Raw genomic sequence first — 16,873 nt, 5'->3', positions numbered from 1 at the left:
CAAGGCCTCTTCAGACAGCTAGGGCCAGCTTGTTTCCATTAATAGCATCGTGGAGAGCTGTGGGGTGTAGTAGCATGGCAGGATCTCCTACCACTCTTCTGAGTCCTACGTTCCTGTGCCCTTTTGGCCTATAGATAGGGTTGCGTGGCACCCGCAGTGTACACTGAACCCTTTGTATGCTGGCCCATGTCACATCTCAGATGAGAAAGCTGTGTGCAGAGCCTACCTACAGCCATGTTGTCCCTGTCTCTGCAGTACTGCAGATTGTGAAATACCACAAAATCGTTATCCCGGAAATCTCAGCAGCTGAGTGTGGTGACGAATGCCTTTAATTGTAGCACTTAGGAGGGAGAGGCAGGGAGATCTCTGTGAGTTCAACACCAGCCTATCCAAAGTAAGTTCCAGGCCAGCCAAGGACATTGTGAGACCCTGTCTAAAAAAAAAAAAAATTCCCATAACTCTGGCCACTTGATGCTAACTAAGCATGACATCCTGAGTTCCATATCCAAGCACCCATGGCAGGAGAGAACCAATTGTGGCAAGTCTTTCTTTCTTTCTTTCTTTCTTTCTTTCTTTCTTCCTTTCTTTCTTTCTTTCTGTCTGTCTGTCTGTCTGTCTGTCTGTGTCTGTCTCTCTCTGTCTCTGTCTCTCTCTCTGTGTCTCTGTGTCTGTCTGTCTGTCTCTCTCTCTCTCTCTCTCTCTCACACACACACACACACACACACACACACACACACACACAAAACAAAAACACACACAAAAATTAAGCTCATAACAGCTAACCTTGCCCACCCTGCATTTTCTTTTAGGGTTTAGGGTTTTGGTGATGATGTTTGCTTGCCTGTTTGTTTTTATTTCTCTTGTTTGTTTGTTTGTTTGTTTGTTTGTTTTTGAGGCAAGATCTCATATAGTCCAGGTTACCTTAAACCCCTGACCCACTCCCCCCTTCTACCTCCCAGATACCACACACTGCTCTGTCCACCCTCATCCGTATTTCAGCAGACTGTCCTCTCAGACAGTCCCTCCTGCTCCTTCCTCTTCACACTGAGCCCACCCAACTTATTATGTAGCCTACTTCACTTTGAGTTTTGTTCTCTATTTTTTTAATTTTTATTTGTGCATGTGAATATCTTGCCTACATGAGTGTCTGTGTACCGTGTGTGCACAGAGCACTCAAAGGCAGGAACAGAGCACTAGATCCCCTGGGACTGGAGTTATGGAGCTGTTATGTATGGGTGCTAGGGATCAAACCCAGGTCCTCTGGAATAGCAACCAGAGCCCCTAACTGCTGCTGTCCCTATAGCCCTCACTCTGAATTTTTTTTAAAAACTTTTTTTTTAGATTTATTTATTTTATGTATTTGAGTACACTGTCCCTGTCTTCAGACACACCAGAAGGCATCAGATCTCATTACAGATGGTTGTGAGCCACCATGTGGTTGCTGGGAATTGAACTCAGGACCTCTAGAAGAGTAGTCAGTGCCCTTAACCACTGAGCCATCTCTCCAGCCCTCACTCTGAATTTTAACCTCAGACCTTGTTGTGTCAAGAAGCATTCGTGAACGCCAACAGACCACCAAGGAGCCGTCTCCGATGTAATAGCATTAGGGTCTCTTTATTACAAGCTCTGGCTTGTGCTCCCCTCCAACCCAACCCTGACCCAGCAGGACGAGCAGGGAAGGCGGAGCAGCCTCGAACCCTCAGCAGGACAAGCTTTTATAGGGAATGGGAGCAAGACTCCAGCTGGCAAGCATCTAACTTGATCGTCTTGTAAGCCGACAGGTGGGTGACCATATACAATCACAAATGGTCTGAAAGTTCTTCTGAAACAATCGGACTAATCTTTGATTCACTGTTGCTAGGAAGCAGCAGGGAGTGACTCTGGCCAAGGACAAGCCCTGGGGTCCTCCTTGGTACTTGGGTGTAGCTTGGGTTCAGCTGCAGGCCAAGTTCTCAGGCTTTTTTCCTTTGAAGATGGAGTCCGGTTCCAAGATGGAGTTGGTTTGGCCTGTCAACTTGAGTCTCTAAAGTTAGTTCTACAACCAAGCCGAACACTCTATGGCCGAAATGGGAGTGTGTGGCCTACTCTAATCACGTCGTTTTTTGTTTGTTTGTTTGTTTGTTTTAATGCCTCATCCCAGTAGGAATGGCATCCTAGGTGAGACTCAGAGAGATGACAAAGCCTTCCTCAGGGTCAAGGGAAACTGTCGACAGTGTGTGTAGAAAATATCCATAGTGGCTTTCTTCCCCCAAGATGTTTACAGCCTGAAGACATCTCTCCAACCGAGACTGCTCCTAGCAAGATTAGCTAACCTTGCCTCCACCATTCAGCTGTATGTGAAACCACATCCCTGTTCAACTATATATAACAAACAGGCCGAGTTTCCAAGGTGCTGCACCAGAGAGCCCAGTCTGCCCAGCCAATCACTTCTTTTTTTTTTTTTTATTACTTATTTTATTATTTATATCAGTACATTGCAGCTGTCATCAAACACACCAGAAGAGGGCATCAGATCCCATTACAGATGGTTGTGAGCCACCATGTGGTTGCTGGGATTTGAACTCAGGACCTCTGGAAGAGCAGTCAGTTCTCTTAACCACTGAACCATCTCTCCAGCCCCCGCCAATCACTTCTTAACAGGGAGTTCACCCCTGGGGAGCCGCTGGGATGAGCCCTGAGACCATCTCCTTTTCGTTCCAGTGGTCAAACACCAGCAACATCCGAGCTGAATTTCTTAAGAAAGGCCCAGACGTTAGAGACCTACGGAGTGGACCCTCACCCATGTAAGGTAAGACTCCCCTCATGGTCTTCACTGACTGTGTCTCCTGTATCGAGGCACAGAGAGTTCAGGCGTTCAGTGGACAGGAGCGTCTCGGCTTGTGTCGGTGCCGTGTTGGAACCCCTCTGGATTCCACACTGCCACATCACTGTCAGAGGATCCCAGGTAAAGGCAATCTAAATAACAAATCCAAACCCAGTGCCCAGCTTTGGCAGCTGTGGGTAATTTGGTGGAAATCAATCGGAAGGACATGTGGAGAGCTCCCCACAGAGAACAATCAGCAGCCATCCAGTAACTGTCCACCCTTTACTGACCCATAATCTAGTTTCTTTCCTAGAATGGGTTTTATTGCTGATAGTGGCACAAGTCACCACATGGGACTGCAATGGAGTCACATTTGATTCCATTATGTTCCTATGAGAGTAAGGCAGGACCCAACCAGGGACAGTGCACCCGGGAAGCTTCTGTAATTACTCACATATTCCTGGCATTGCAGAGATGAATTTGGTAAGTCCACCCTGAGAGCAGCAAGATCCACAGCCTTTCCTGACAGATCCACAGCCTTTCCTGGCTCTGGCCACTTCCTCCCACTATAGCTCACATCCCTGTTGTTCTACATGCTGGTTACTGCCTCTGTCTTAGCTCGTTTTTGTATCCTTTACATTGTGGGAAAGGGTGCAGTACCAGCAGCTCTAAGACTGAGCGTGTGACTCGATCAGGGTCTTCTTCCAGCTGAAGGGATGCTGGAACTTAACAAAGGAGCGAATGTGTTCCTTTCCTAGGGCCACTGTAACATTGTTGCAAACTGGGTGGCAGACATGTTGCCTCTGTACAAGAGGCTGCAAGTGTGGCTCTGCGGTGCTCGTAGGGTTGGTTCCTTCTGAGAGCCCTGAGAGAAGGGTCTGTTCCAGCCATCAGGCTTGATTTCCGTCATCCTCCTTCATCTTAGGTCTTGTATCCCCTCCTCTGTGTCAGTGTCTAAATGACACAGAGAAGGACACCACTTTGAGAAGGACACCACTTAATACCAGACTGGGGCTCCACCTCACGGCCTCAGCTTAATTTTAATCTCTAAAGACCCTGTCTCAAAAAAAAGGTCATGTTCCCAGTCCGTGGAGCTAGGACATCTGAATTTGGAGGGAGAGGCTATGATCCAACAGAATGAAAACTAAGGGGCACCAAGGCAAAGCCCTCGGGAAGTGGTTTCATTTTACCTTTGAAGTAATGAAAACCTGGAGAACATTCTGGGACACAAACTTCCTCCCCTCACCTAATCCTCTGTCCACTGGGCAGCTCACTGCCAGACAGGCCTATGTTCTCAGGGCCGGCAGTCATGGCACAGCTACATGTCTTTGTAAATGATATAAGACTTATGTCATCGTGACTTAAGAATTATCAAAGCTTCCTAAATATGTCCTGTGTATAGCAAAACTGGTTTAAATTGGTTGTGATGGCGCACACTGGCAGGATATGCTGACGAAGATGCAGAGACAGAAGGTTTGTGAGACAATCTGGGCTACACATTTAGCCAAGCACATGGCTCATGCCATTAATCCCAACACTTGGGAGGAAGAGGCAGAGGAGTCTCTGTGAGTTTGAGGCCAGCCTGGAGTCAGGGCTACACAATGAGATGCTGTCAAAAAATCTTTTAGCTACTCTGAAAATTGCTCAGACATTACCAGCAAGTAGCAGGAAACCTCACAGAAGTGTTAGGGATATCTTGCTCTAAGCTTCAGTCCTAACCAACTATTGGGGTCTTGCTGGATTCTGACCTCCCCCCTTCTCAACTATGAGTAAGAGAACAATAAGTGTGACAGAACTTGTTCCCTGAATTGGTAAGTCACATCTTGCAACCTTCCTTATTACATAGAATAAAGACAGGCATGGTCATCATCTCAGTGTTAGAATCCAGTCCCCTTGAGGCCTCCTGTAAGAGGGGTAAGATTCACGGCACACAGGGGTAGGTAGGCAGTACCCCAGAGTGTGACAGCTGACCTCGGGTAGCTACAGTCTTTGCTGTTGCCCGTGGAAGCCATGGGCACTGACAGCCAGCCTGGGGTCCAACTTAAACCCATGTGCACTTCTGAGCCATGAACTCCTGGCTCAGCTGTGACTTTGACATGGGCTGCTTGCCATTCAGAGCCAGTGGTCCTTTCCTTTCCTGTTAATTTTTACTGACTCTTGAACCAGTCTCGGGTGGGCGATCTTCTCCCTGTCTTATAGAAAGTTGATGTACTAGAAAGCCGTAGTTCATAAGGCCCTGAGAGGCAGAGCAACACTTTGAGTTCATATCATTTCCACTGCTGTGTAGCTGTATAGGAGAGACGCCTGGGAGACTTACTGTGGGGGAAGGGAGAGACTTTTATCCCACATTCCCAGACCTGGGCCTTACACTCATGTGGGCTATGCCAGGGCCCCACTGCAGACTGTATCCATGACCCTCAGGTCCTTTTATTAGGCCCTGGCAGTGTCTCCTCAGCCCTCCGAGGCAGGGAGCAATTCAGAAGTCCTCACTCTTATCATTAAGTAGCCTCGCTTTGGTGATGTGCTACGAAGCACCCCCCTTAATGTTGCTACAAGGAGAGCTGAAATAAGCTGGCAGTCAGTGTAATAAATACTGGTGATTTCTATTAACAGGGAGGCAATTACTGGGCCCAGGGAATCTGGGCCATGCAGCCCCAGGGAGGACAGAAGAGGGATCGTTTTGATAATTAAATGAGAGCAGACTGCTTCAGCTGGGCTCTGTTCTCCTGGACTGATTAAGAAGCTAACGTTGGTCCTGTGCATGCTTCTGCCAAATCGTCCTTGTCTGGGGCAGGGAGGCTGCCTGGGGGTGTCTGGATCATACAGCCTGGCCGGCACCACCCACCTCTGACCATTCCCTGGGTCTCACCTCCTACTGTGTCACAGCCACCAATTCCTTCTACTCATTTCAAGTTCATGACCATCCAGATCTTCCTGCTTGACGACCTGCTTCCACACTCATTTCCTAACTACAGAACCTTAGCTGTCAATATCAAAGGGAAAGAAAGTCAAATGTTAGGGTTTTGTCTGAAGTTCAACAGTCTACTCATACCGACACAGCCATTAGTGTACATGGTCGCCCACTATGCAGAACTTCTGAGGTAACAGCCCTAGCTAAAATGTGGAGAAACTAAGGGGCTTGGCTACAGTCATGCAGTGCAGCCAGGCCTGGACCTAACAGGCCCGTAGCGCCGGTGCCTTTCCGCCCGGAGACAGCAGAGGCGGCCCAGCCACCCCGCTTCCTCACCACTTTCTCTGTTACGAAATCTCCACTATCTCCAGGCCTGGCCCTCCCATCCCTCTAGCCCAGCGGTTTTCAGCCTGTGGGTCACAGTCCCTTAGGGTGACCCTTTCACAGAGGTCTCCCAAGGCCGTAAGAAAGCACAGATATCTGCGCCCAAAGATACCTGTGCAAGCTCCAAAGATGAGTAATTTACATTACGATTCATGACAGTAGCAAAATTACAGTTGTGAAGTAGCAACAAAACAACCTTATGGTCAGGAGGTCACCATACATGTGGAACTGTACCAAAAGGTCACAGGGTCAGGAAGGTTGAGAATCACTGCCCCAGCTGCTCTTCCTTCTAGACCCTTTCCTGTGCCTCAGAAAGCTTTATGAGACACCCTTTCCACCTCTACTCCAGCCTTCCCTTATCCCTTTAAGTATGAACTTCCCCTGCCGTAGCCCAGTGTCCTCGATGAGCCACAACACTGTCTCACACCACCTCTGCTAAATCTTCCTATAGCCTGTTCTACAGTAGCGCAAACACTCTGAGGTCGGGCCCCTCGCAGCTCCTGTCTGTGGGTCCACCCTGCACAGCGACAGAAAGCTTTTCAAGGCCCACCCTCTATCTTAGATTGGCTGCCTCCCTCTGGCATTGTCCCCACAAATGTCACCTACCTTGCTTGATCCATGTTTATGCCAACTCAGCCAAGTTAGGCCTGCCGCCTCCTGGCGGTCAGGGACTGTGTTTGCGTGCCGCACCTTGCACTGGTTTGTTGTTAATCACCTCCAAGCACTGGTGACAGGCAGGAGGAAGCCAGCCACATGACTCGGAAGAAACCAGGCTTATGTCTTCTTTTAAAAGCCCTTTGCTAAGCCCTTGGGTTAAATGACCCTGTGCTTTGTGGCCAAGTGTCCGGCTCCCCACAGCCCAGAGGAAATGGTAGTGATGAGGTTAGTCCAAAGGGTTTAGAAAGCACACATATATTCCTGGGCCCAGATGCTCACACTTGCGAGCCTGACTCCGAGAGGCAGCTTTAAGGCAAATGCTTTTTCCCTTGAGGTGAGGGTCCTGCCGAGGGTCCCCCGTCTCTAAATATCTGGCCAGGGTGGCAAGCTCTGAAGCTGAGAGAAACCAGAACTGCCCACTTCATGCAAGGTTTTCCAGAAATCTCTGTCGTTACTTACGTATCCTGAAAGCAGAGCCTGACTGACGCAGTGTCTTGATCCAAAGGAAGCTGAGGTCACCTCTGCTAGGCAACCTCTTCCACCCGGGATCCTCCACCTGAGGGTACCAGGCCCCATGATGCGCCTTCACCCCACTTGCTCAGCAAAATCCCCAGCCTGGTGCTGACACACTGGGGTGCTGCTTATGTCTCCATCTAAACTCTCCTGAGGTAATTATCCCATGGTATTATGTAAACAGAGACAGTGATACGCCGCCTGTCAGCTGATTCGTTTTGGCAGTACTTGGGATTGAACCTAGGACTTTACACATGCTAGGCAAGTGTTCTGCCCCTGAATCCCCAGCCCTCTTTAACTTCCTACTGAATTACCCAGACTGACCTTGAAGTTACTCTGTAGCCTAGGCACACCTTTAATTTAGGATCTCCCTGCCTCAGCCTTGGATTACAGGCCTGAGTAGTAACCATTTACACACACACACTATCATAAAAGTCACCCTTTTACTTGTGCAGTCAGTGGTCTTTAGTATATTCACAGTCACCCCTACCATCAAATTTTAGGATATTTTTGTGATCCCCATAAAGGTCCAGCCATGTTGTACATATGAGTACCCCATCCCCCTTCACTGCCGGTTAATATCCAATGCACCACCATCTACCACTCGCTCTTCTGCCTGTTGATGGAGGAACATTCTCTTCTGCAACTGGACTGGATTGCTCACATTGTGTAGCTACTCTAAAAAGCCATAGTAGTAACATCCATACACCTCAAGGCACATTAAAATTCTCTTCGACATAGCCCTAAAAGTGGAATTGTTGGGTCATGTAGTAACTCTATATCTAACCATTTCCCAACTGTTTCCCAAGGTGACCGTACTAGTTTAAAAATCACAGCAGCGATACAATGGTCTTGACATTCTCTCTAGCTGTCCACACCAGCCTGCAGAGGCTGGTGCCATTACCACACACTGTACGATGTCACCCCATCAATGGGACAGTAGTACAGTTGCCATCACACTGAGGCGCATCTGGCAAGTAGCAGGACTGGGACTCAAGCTGTGAACTTGTGCTCTTAAATGCCCTGCACATCTTACAACGGCCTACTAAAAGGCGGTTCCCCTGCTTCACCTACAGATAGCATGGGTGTTCATCTATGGTTTTTGAGACTGGCTTCTCCTGCAGCCTAGGCTGGCCTTGAACTCACTATGTAGCTGATGATGACCTTGAACTCTGATCTTCCTGCCTCTACCTCCTGAGTGCTGGAACCAAAGGTTTTTGCCACTACCTCAGACTTAGAGCAATGTGTTTTCCGCCTTTTCTCTTCTATACCTGCACCTCTATGGCCCAGTGAGCAGTCTTTCTCTATTACAGGATGTGTCAGGGAATGCTGCGTTTCTGGCCTTCACTCCTTTCGGGTTTGTTGTTCTTCAAGGAAACAAGAGGGTTCACTTCATTAAATGGTGAGTGTCTGTCTTCATCTACAGAACAGGTTCCTCATGCATCACTAACTGGGGAGGGGCTGTGGTACCCATGTCCTTTGTCTGTGATGGGCAGCTACGGTTTGCAGCCTTTCCCAAAGCCTTGAGTTGAGAAAGAGCCGATCAAGGTAGTGGTCTTCTCTGTGGGATCCTGTCCTTTCAAAGGGTGTTCCTGAGAGTCAGCAGCCTCTGCAGACAGAGAGGGCACTGGGGTTTGATCTCGAGGGAAGCCTGCAACTGGAGCCAACATAAGAGAAGTCCCCAAGTGAACTAAGTCTTTGGGTCCATCACTCACTGAAGGTCACTGCCGATAATTAAGGCCATCCAGGAGTATCTCAATACATAGCCCAATGCTCTCACTTACTCTTCTGACAAGGGAGGGGCTCACAGACAACTAGATGTCACCTATGACATGTGAAATACCCTCGGCCCAGTCTGCTAGAGATGAGATACTGCTGCCCCACACATCCCCATCCTTAGGGCTCCGTGTCCCTCTGAGAGCCACATCCTACCTTTCCCCTCCCTCTCCCCTGCCACATCCCGCATGCAGGAGCCACTGTCTCGGTTGCACCTGCCCACCTTACTCCCCTCCTTGTCTCAGTTGGGGGTGGCTGGGCACAGGTGGCTACGTGTTGACATGTGGCTATCTTGGGACCTGTGTGCTTCCCTGTCTGTATAAACATCTGTTGCTCTCACCAAGATATTCTGCATAATTGAGAACCTGTCTTTTTTCTTTCTTAAAAAAAAATTGTAATCTTTGACAATTTTCTACATATATACAATGTATCTTGATACGATCCATCCCAACCCCTCTGGCCACTCCCCTAAGATACCCCTCCCCCCCATGCCTCTCCTTCACATTTGTGGCTTTTTTTTTTTTTTTTTTAAAGGCAGCATCTGTCTACATAGCCCCATGGTTGTCCTGGAACTTACTATGTAGACCAAGCAGGTTTCAAACTCACAAAGATCTGCCTGCCTCTGTCTCCCAGAGGGATTAAAAAATCTGCTGGGATTAAAGGTGTATGCCACCATGCCCAGCTCTTTTTGTGTTCTCTTTTTTTAAACTCTGAGTTGTTGTTTTTTTTTTGTTTGTTTGTTTGTTTGTTTTTGTTTTAGACAGGGTTTCTCTATGTAGCCCTGGCTATCCTGGAACTCACTCTGTAGACAAGGCTGTCCTCAAACTCTGCCTGCCTCTGTCTCCTCAGTCTGGAATTAAAGGTATGTGCCACCACCACATGGCTAAAACAATTTTTGGCTACATTTATGTATTTTGTATGTAGTGGTCACTCCTACCACAGCACATGTGTGATGCTAAGAGGACAGTTTTTCAGTCTCCTCCCTCCTGCCGCCATGTGAGCCCTGGAATTAAACTCAGGTCACCAGGCTCAGCACCGTTTCTCATTGAGCCTTTCACCAGCAGAACCCATCCCGTTTTAAATCTAACCAGAGGCAGACTAGTGCTGTCTGCGTGTGCAACCTACCAGTAGCCACACGCACACACACCCCAAAGAAAAATGACCACACACACACACACACACACACACGCACGCACACACAGCAGCCTCCGTTGCTAAGAGGTCCTCAGCTAGTGCTGGATCCTATGTGCCCCTCCCCATCTGTGCTGGAATTACTAGCTGGTTTGATCTTGCAAAAATAGCTTCACTGACCAAGACTGAGCACTGACCTAAGGTATAAACATAGATATTCATCAGCCAAGGCCTATGACCTCACCAGCCAAGGCCTTTTGACTACTTTTACAGCATCAAACTTCCATTCCTGTGGCACAGGCCTCAAATCCAATCAGAAAGCAGTTGGTTATGCCCTGGCAGTTATACCACTGTTGGGTACCAGTGGGCACACCCTGCTTGGCACATTAGTATAGTAGCTGCAGGGGCCGTCACTGGGTAGTGCATTGGTAACTAACTCCCTTCCACCCTTTGGCACTATGAAAGCTACCTAGAAGGAAGCTTCCAGGTTGATTTCTCTATGTCTTACAACCAAAGTGTTTTATGTCTTCTGCCATATGGCCTTACCTATGGTTATTGTGGGCATCAAGAGCAACAACAATGCCCTGTGTGGTTTGGGGGACTTCTGGGAGCCTCCCTAACCAGTAACTAGTAGGGAGATAATCCAACACTGGCACTGAGATTTTCATTTAGTAACCCATGCCTTTGGGGAAAGGATTGTCTACCCATACAAAGTATCTCTGTTCAAATTTGTTTTTTTAAGTATATTTTTAAATTTATTTACAAAGTAGTAGTATTCCATAAGGTTTTTTTCACACATGCTTAATTTTAGTTAACTCACCCTCCCATCCCCTCCTCCCTTTTCATCCCATCCTCTTCCCCACTCTTACTCCCAGACACACACACACACACACACACACACACACACACACACACTTACACTCACTCACACACACGTAAAACATACACACACACACACACACACACACACACACACACACACACACTTTGACATCATACATATTCCACTACCCTCTCTAAAGGTTTTTCTCCCTCCCCTCAATCATGGCTTCCTAACTTGTACAGACCATTATAAACACGCAAATCTAAAAATCTAAAAGTAGGGTGGACATATGAGAGAGAACACAGTTTGAGCCCCCTGTGATTTCAATTCTGCGTTGGGCCTCAGCCTGCGTGTCTAAGCCCTTCTAACAGATAAGTTGGATACATGGCTTCCCTTGGTCTGGAAGAATGTGGTTAGGACCAGGGTCCTTCCCTTGCTTCTGTTGAGTGAAGTATGGGGAGAATAGAGCTGTTTCTCGTGAGTTTTCTTCTCAGGATGTTCAGGGATGCAGTCAACCCTTCCCGGGCCACCAGCCACCTTCCTGCCCCAGGTTGCTCTCGTGAGGGCTGGTAATATGATTAACGAGTCCTGAAGCAACACTCCTCAGACATGTGGCTCTGAGTCCCATTCACAAGGCAGGGGGTATCATGGAGTACCCAACACACCTATCATCCCCCACATTGGCTCCCGTCTCTGTACTTTGTGTGACAGTGTGAGGGTTTGCTGTCCCCTAGCCAGCAAAACGCATTTCAGAAGACTGACTGGGATTGGGCCGCAGTTCTTGGGTAGGGCATTTTCTGCCTGATGCGTCTGGTGTTCTTGAAGGCTTGTACCCTCGACAGAGTGGTTGTCTTAGTCCAGAAACCAGGTCATCCCTGTAATAGACACTCTCGGCCCCTAAGTTATCCCTGCCTCCCCCACTTTTCATTCTCCCATGACCCTTTCTCCCTGGAAACCCTCCTACTGTCTCAACTTCAGAATCATAGGTATAAATCCAACCTCACATTCAATAGGAAAAAACAAACTCATAGGCCAGGTGCAATCTCAGCACTCAGGAGTGAGGGGATTACCTTCATGTCGAGGCTAGCCTGGTCTACACAGTGAGTTCCAGGACAACCAGGGCTACACAGTGAGATCTCATATCAAAAAGGCAAAAAGAGGAAAACTATCCCCCACACTCACTAGAAGCTGAACACCCATTGCATTCTACCTGAGTGTAGGAGTCATGGTTAGTTGGCCAACAGCGACAGAAAGTGACAAGAAGAAGTTTGCACTAGTTCTAAACCTGTACTGGGGAGTTGTAAAGTGTCACTCTGACCCAGCCATGACTTCTTGGTGAGAGTGAGTCACATCCCTCTACCCCCATGACATTATCAACCATAAATCAGGTACCTGGTGATTACTGCCTTTTGACCACTTACTGGGATGGTGAGGAAACCTCCCTAGAGGCAACAGGACGCCTACCGATGGCAGATGTGCACGACCAGACCTCCTTAGGGGTCTCAGGCAGAAAAATGAAAACTCCGGTGGGGAATCGGGCCCTGATTGGGCACACAGGGCTAGCTGATGGGGAGGCCTGGTGGCTCTCAGGGACATCCAAATAAATCCCAGGTAGTTCCCCCACTTTGTAAATGTAACCAAGCAGTTTGTGGAGGAGAGGTCTAGGCTGTGCCATGTACAGTAACCATGTCACTTCTTCTGATTTGTGTCTGTCCCACGGGTGACGTACCCCAGTATCCTGTTTGCCTCTTTTACTGCAGCCATTCACTGGGCTGGTGGCTTCAAGGATTTTTCTACAATAACCCCTAAGCCCCTTTCCTGGTCAGTACCCTGCATGACTGTTCCATGTAATCTGTTCTCTCTCTTTGGTATGTTGCCCCACCCTTCCCTGAGATCGTTTGACATCTGTCTGCATTAAGCTGCATTCTCCATCCAGTGGCACAGTCACCTGAAAGACCCAGCACCCTCAGCACCTGGATGCCTTGTATTTCATTCTTTGCTGTGATCTTCAACTTTGGCCTCATCAGCTACCTGTGGCATCTTCTATTCGACAGTCCCATCAGATAACGTACCTGTGCTATGAATCAAATCTGGCAACAATGCCCTCTTCCTGCACTCACTTTTCCGTGCAAATGTTACCCTTTTCTAGCCACTGTTGATGAGCCCGAAATCCTCCTCTCACCCCAATATTACAGTGTGATTGACTGGGAAACTGTGGGCTGAACTGTCTCAATGACTGTTCTCTAAGGCCACTGCGCTACTGTCTTGTTCTCAGTTCTAACTCTGGCTAAAATTGTGTCTGTGCCTGGAGCCCCTTCCAGTCGGGTGGGCTGTGCATCTACATTACTGTGGACAAGCAGCCTAAGCCAGGTGACGGACGGGCACTCTCTTTGTGCTTCTAGGAATGAGGTGACCAAGCTGAAATTTGAAGGAAAGACTTTCTATTTATATGTAAGTCAGAAAGAGGTGAGTACCGGCTTCCTTTTCTTCAGGGAGGGCTGGGGCACTGTGACAGTCCCTCGTAGTTGGAGCCAAGGGTAAAGAATCCAGAGGAGGTTACCTGCCTCCTGGGCTGGGGCAAAGGTGGAGGCATGGTGGGTGGGAAGGCCTGGATATGCTGATAGCACCCAGAGGCTCCAGTCAGACAGGAGCGCCTCCAGGAAACTTGGTCAAATGAGGCTGAGGCGCTCTCTCCCAGAGAATGCCAGGTGGATGGACGTTCTGCTTCTCATCAAGAGCTCTGTGAGGCTTGGCAGGGGTGAAGTGGTGAATTGTTGTGAGCCCCTCTTCTAGCTAGTCAGTTGCTACAGGGCCTCCCGTATCACAGGACACAGGGTCCCAGGCCTCTCCACCCACCTCAGCTGATTCTCTGGAATTTTTTGCAGGAAAAAAAGATTATCCTCACATATTTTGCTCCAACTCCAGAAGCCTGCAAGCATCTCTGGAAATGTGGGATTGAGAATCAAGCATTCTACAAGTGAGTGAGCACAGGAGGGGTCCACAAAGCTGCCCCCAGAGGACAGGCAGGCCGACCTAGAGAAACAGGAAGCCAGCAGAGTGACTCTGGTGTTGTGGCAGGAAAGCCCAGTGGGTGTCATCTTAATTTGAATCACTGCCTCTGTGGGGCCCTGGAAGGCCTAGAAGACAGGAGTTCCATGAAAGACCCACACAACCCAGAGCAGTGTCCTGACCTCAACCTTGAGGAGAACTAGGGGTCTCCCTCCTGGTGGGTAGCTCAGAGCCCAGTGCCTGGGAGCTTAGGGTAGGAGAGCTAGAGATGGTGGACACTTGGCCTGCTCCTGAGAAGCTAGGTTTGAGCCAGAGAAAACTCTGCTTGCTTGAGAGTTTGGAGGAGTTAGGGGACTTCTGCATCCACTTTTCTCTGGTGAAGAACGTGGATATGAAATGTGAACGTGCACAAGGAAATGGGCCAGAGAGAGGCTGAGGCGATGCCAGGCAAATGTTTCACCAAACCGCTTGGCATTGCTTAAAAACAAAGCATTATGGTTCATATTTCAGTAGATGTTCTGGGCTGCAGATGCGATTCATTTGCTGGAGTACTTGGTTCAGCACTCCACATTGCATAAGCAGGCACAGCAACAAATGCCTGTAATCCCAGCCCTCAGGAGCTGGAGGCCTAAGAATCAGTTAAAGGTCATCCTCAGCTACAAACTGCAGAATAGCCTGGGCTACATGGGACCCAGTGTTAAAAAAAAGAAAGAAAAGAAAAGAAAAGCTTACAATGCCAAACAGTGCAATATATTCCAGTTAGGTGACCCTTGCTATCACCAAATACAGTGATATCCAGCATCGGTGGTAACTCTGCTTTATTGAAGGAGTCTGGGGGAAGAGCTGACTCTAGCCAACAGAACTGATTTGCCAGTTGCCAGGGCCACAGCCCCAGAGCTGTGTCTTGGGAAAGCATTCCCAGTCTTCAATACTCACTGTGCACTTGATACTAGCACCATGGTGAACTGCACGGGCCGTGTGTATTCCACCCTGTGTGGGCTTCCTGCTGAAGGAAACACTTTCGGGAGAGACTTTAGCAAGCTTGAATTTCCCTGCTGTTAAGAAAGCCAAGAGAGCAGTTTCTTTGGCTACTGTCTTCCCTTCACCTTGAGGACAAGGCCTAGGTTTGGCCAGTTGCATGAACCTAGAGAGAAGCAAATCTGAGAGACAAACTCCTGTTGGTGGGGCTTATGAGCAGCGAGCGGCCCAGGAAGCAGAGAGAAAAGTGTTCAAGGTTCCCATTGCCCTGGGAATTCAGAAGCATCCCCATTCTTTCTGCCAAAAGAAAGGATGCATCATCAAAAGCAGTTACCCCCATCTTCTTCTCTCAGGCCTGTTTCCTTCCTGGGAACAAATACGTGTTTCCAAACCCGTGCGTGGCCACTCAGCTGCTGAGTCTTCCTCCTAGCGGGCACCACTCCCGCACAGATAGCCAAGTGCAGGCTGTACTACCCCCCTCCATTAACCTCTGAGGTGGTTTGGCCCCCATGTCACCCCATACTTTGCTTTGCCACAGGCTGGAGAAGTCAAGCCAAGTCCGCACAGTGTCCAGCAGCAATTTATTCTTTAAAGGGAGCCGGTTCCGATACAGGTAAATAGTGAGAGTAAGTAGCCACTCCAGATCTTTCCAGACCCTTCCTTCTCCAGAGAACATTCCGTACCTCATCCTGAGAACAAAGAGCTGGAGCTCGTGGCAGGGCCTGGCGTTCCCTCCCACTTCCTGAGCCCTTTACCTTCATCCTCTCTAGCTTTCTGTCGGTAGGTCTCTCCTTCCCTCACAGAGCTTGTCTCACCAAGTGAGAATGAGTCCACTACTGCAATTTCTGAGCCAAATCTGAAGCAAGTTTTGTTAGAGACTGCCCAGGCCCATAGCCAGGATTCCCAGAGTAAGGGGCCAGATTCCATTAGACAGGGCTTATGAAGGCAAACCTCACAAGGCTACATACTTCCTCTGGACCTCTTAGATAGACATGATCAAGCACACGGTGTAGTCAAGGCAACCAAGCTTGTTTACAGAGGTAAAAATACACTAGTGTTGGTTAGCTTACATGAATGCCCCAGCCTTCCAGGAAGCTCTCTGTCCTTGGGCAACACAACTCAGGGTGTCTAACGGCTCAGCCTCCTGGGGCTGGGAGGGTGTGGTATGAGCTGGGCTGGAACTCTGTAGTGTCATGACTCTTTCCACAAACCTGCCATTTCTAACTGTAACATAATCCAGGAGTCAGCCATCACAGCAGCAGGAGCAAACCAAGAACTGTGAAAGTTCTGTGTCCCTGCTCCGACAGCTTTTGGGTTTTCTCCTGGTGATTCACAGAAACTAGAGGAATTGTTCCCAATTAAGAATGGAACTGGGGGGGGGGGGGGAAGTCTGGGGATTTAGCTCAGCGGTAGAGCACTTGCCTAGCAAGCGCAAGGCCATGGGTTCGGTCCCCAGCTCCGAAAAAGAAAAAAAAAAAAGAAAGAAAGAAACTGGGCATGAGTGATCACATCTTTAATTCCGGCAGAGGCAGGCAGTTCTCTGTGAGTTTGAGGTCTACACAGTGAGCTCCAGGACAGCCAAGACTACACAATGAGAGCCTGTCTCAAAAAGGGGTGGGGGCAGGAGGATCCCAGAGACTCTAGCAGTGAAGAGCTAAGCTAAGCCACCATGATGTGCTAGAACTCTGTTTCTTGACTCAGCCAGAGCACCTGAGGTCCTGGAGCCTGGGCCTGAGAACTGCCTTTCTTGCCGTTTGTTTTTATCTTACCATTTGACAGTGGCCGGGTTGCAAAGGAAGTAATGGAGTCGAGTGCCAAGATCAAACGGGAACCACCAGAAATACACAGGTAGGCTGCTGGCGGCCTCACCACCTCCAGCACAGATCCC

General features: G+C 48.9%; 1 protein-coding gene across 3 annotated transcripts in view; it reads left to right on the top strand.

Annotated features, from left to right (window-relative positions):
• Frmd5 (FERM domain containing 5) overlaps window positions 1–16,873 on the top strand; it is a 270,865-nt gene that overhangs the window by 245,297 nt on the left and 8,695 nt on the right. For all 3 annotated transcript variants that reach the window (NM_001430432.1, NM_001430431.1, NM_001430433.1), the window contains 6 exon segments: window positions 2,701–2,788; window positions 8,582–8,670; window positions 13,401–13,464; window positions 13,884–13,975; window positions 15,524–15,598; window positions 16,765–16,833. In NM_001430432.1, coding sequence (NP_001417361.1) covers window positions 2,701–2,788; window positions 8,582–8,670; window positions 13,401–13,464; window positions 13,884–13,975; window positions 15,524–15,598; window positions 16,765–16,833 — 477 coding nt within the window.

The sequence above is a fragment of the Rattus norvegicus genome, chromosome 3 (genome assembly GCF_021556685.1).
Source record: "Rattus norvegicus strain SHRSP/BbbUtx chromosome 3, alternate assembly SHRSP_T2T, whole genome shotgun sequence".
NCBI classification, from domain to species: domain Eukaryota; kingdom Metazoa; phylum Chordata; class Mammalia; order Rodentia; family Muridae; genus Rattus; species Rattus norvegicus.
This window is presented reverse-complemented; position numbering and strand designations above follow the sequence as displayed.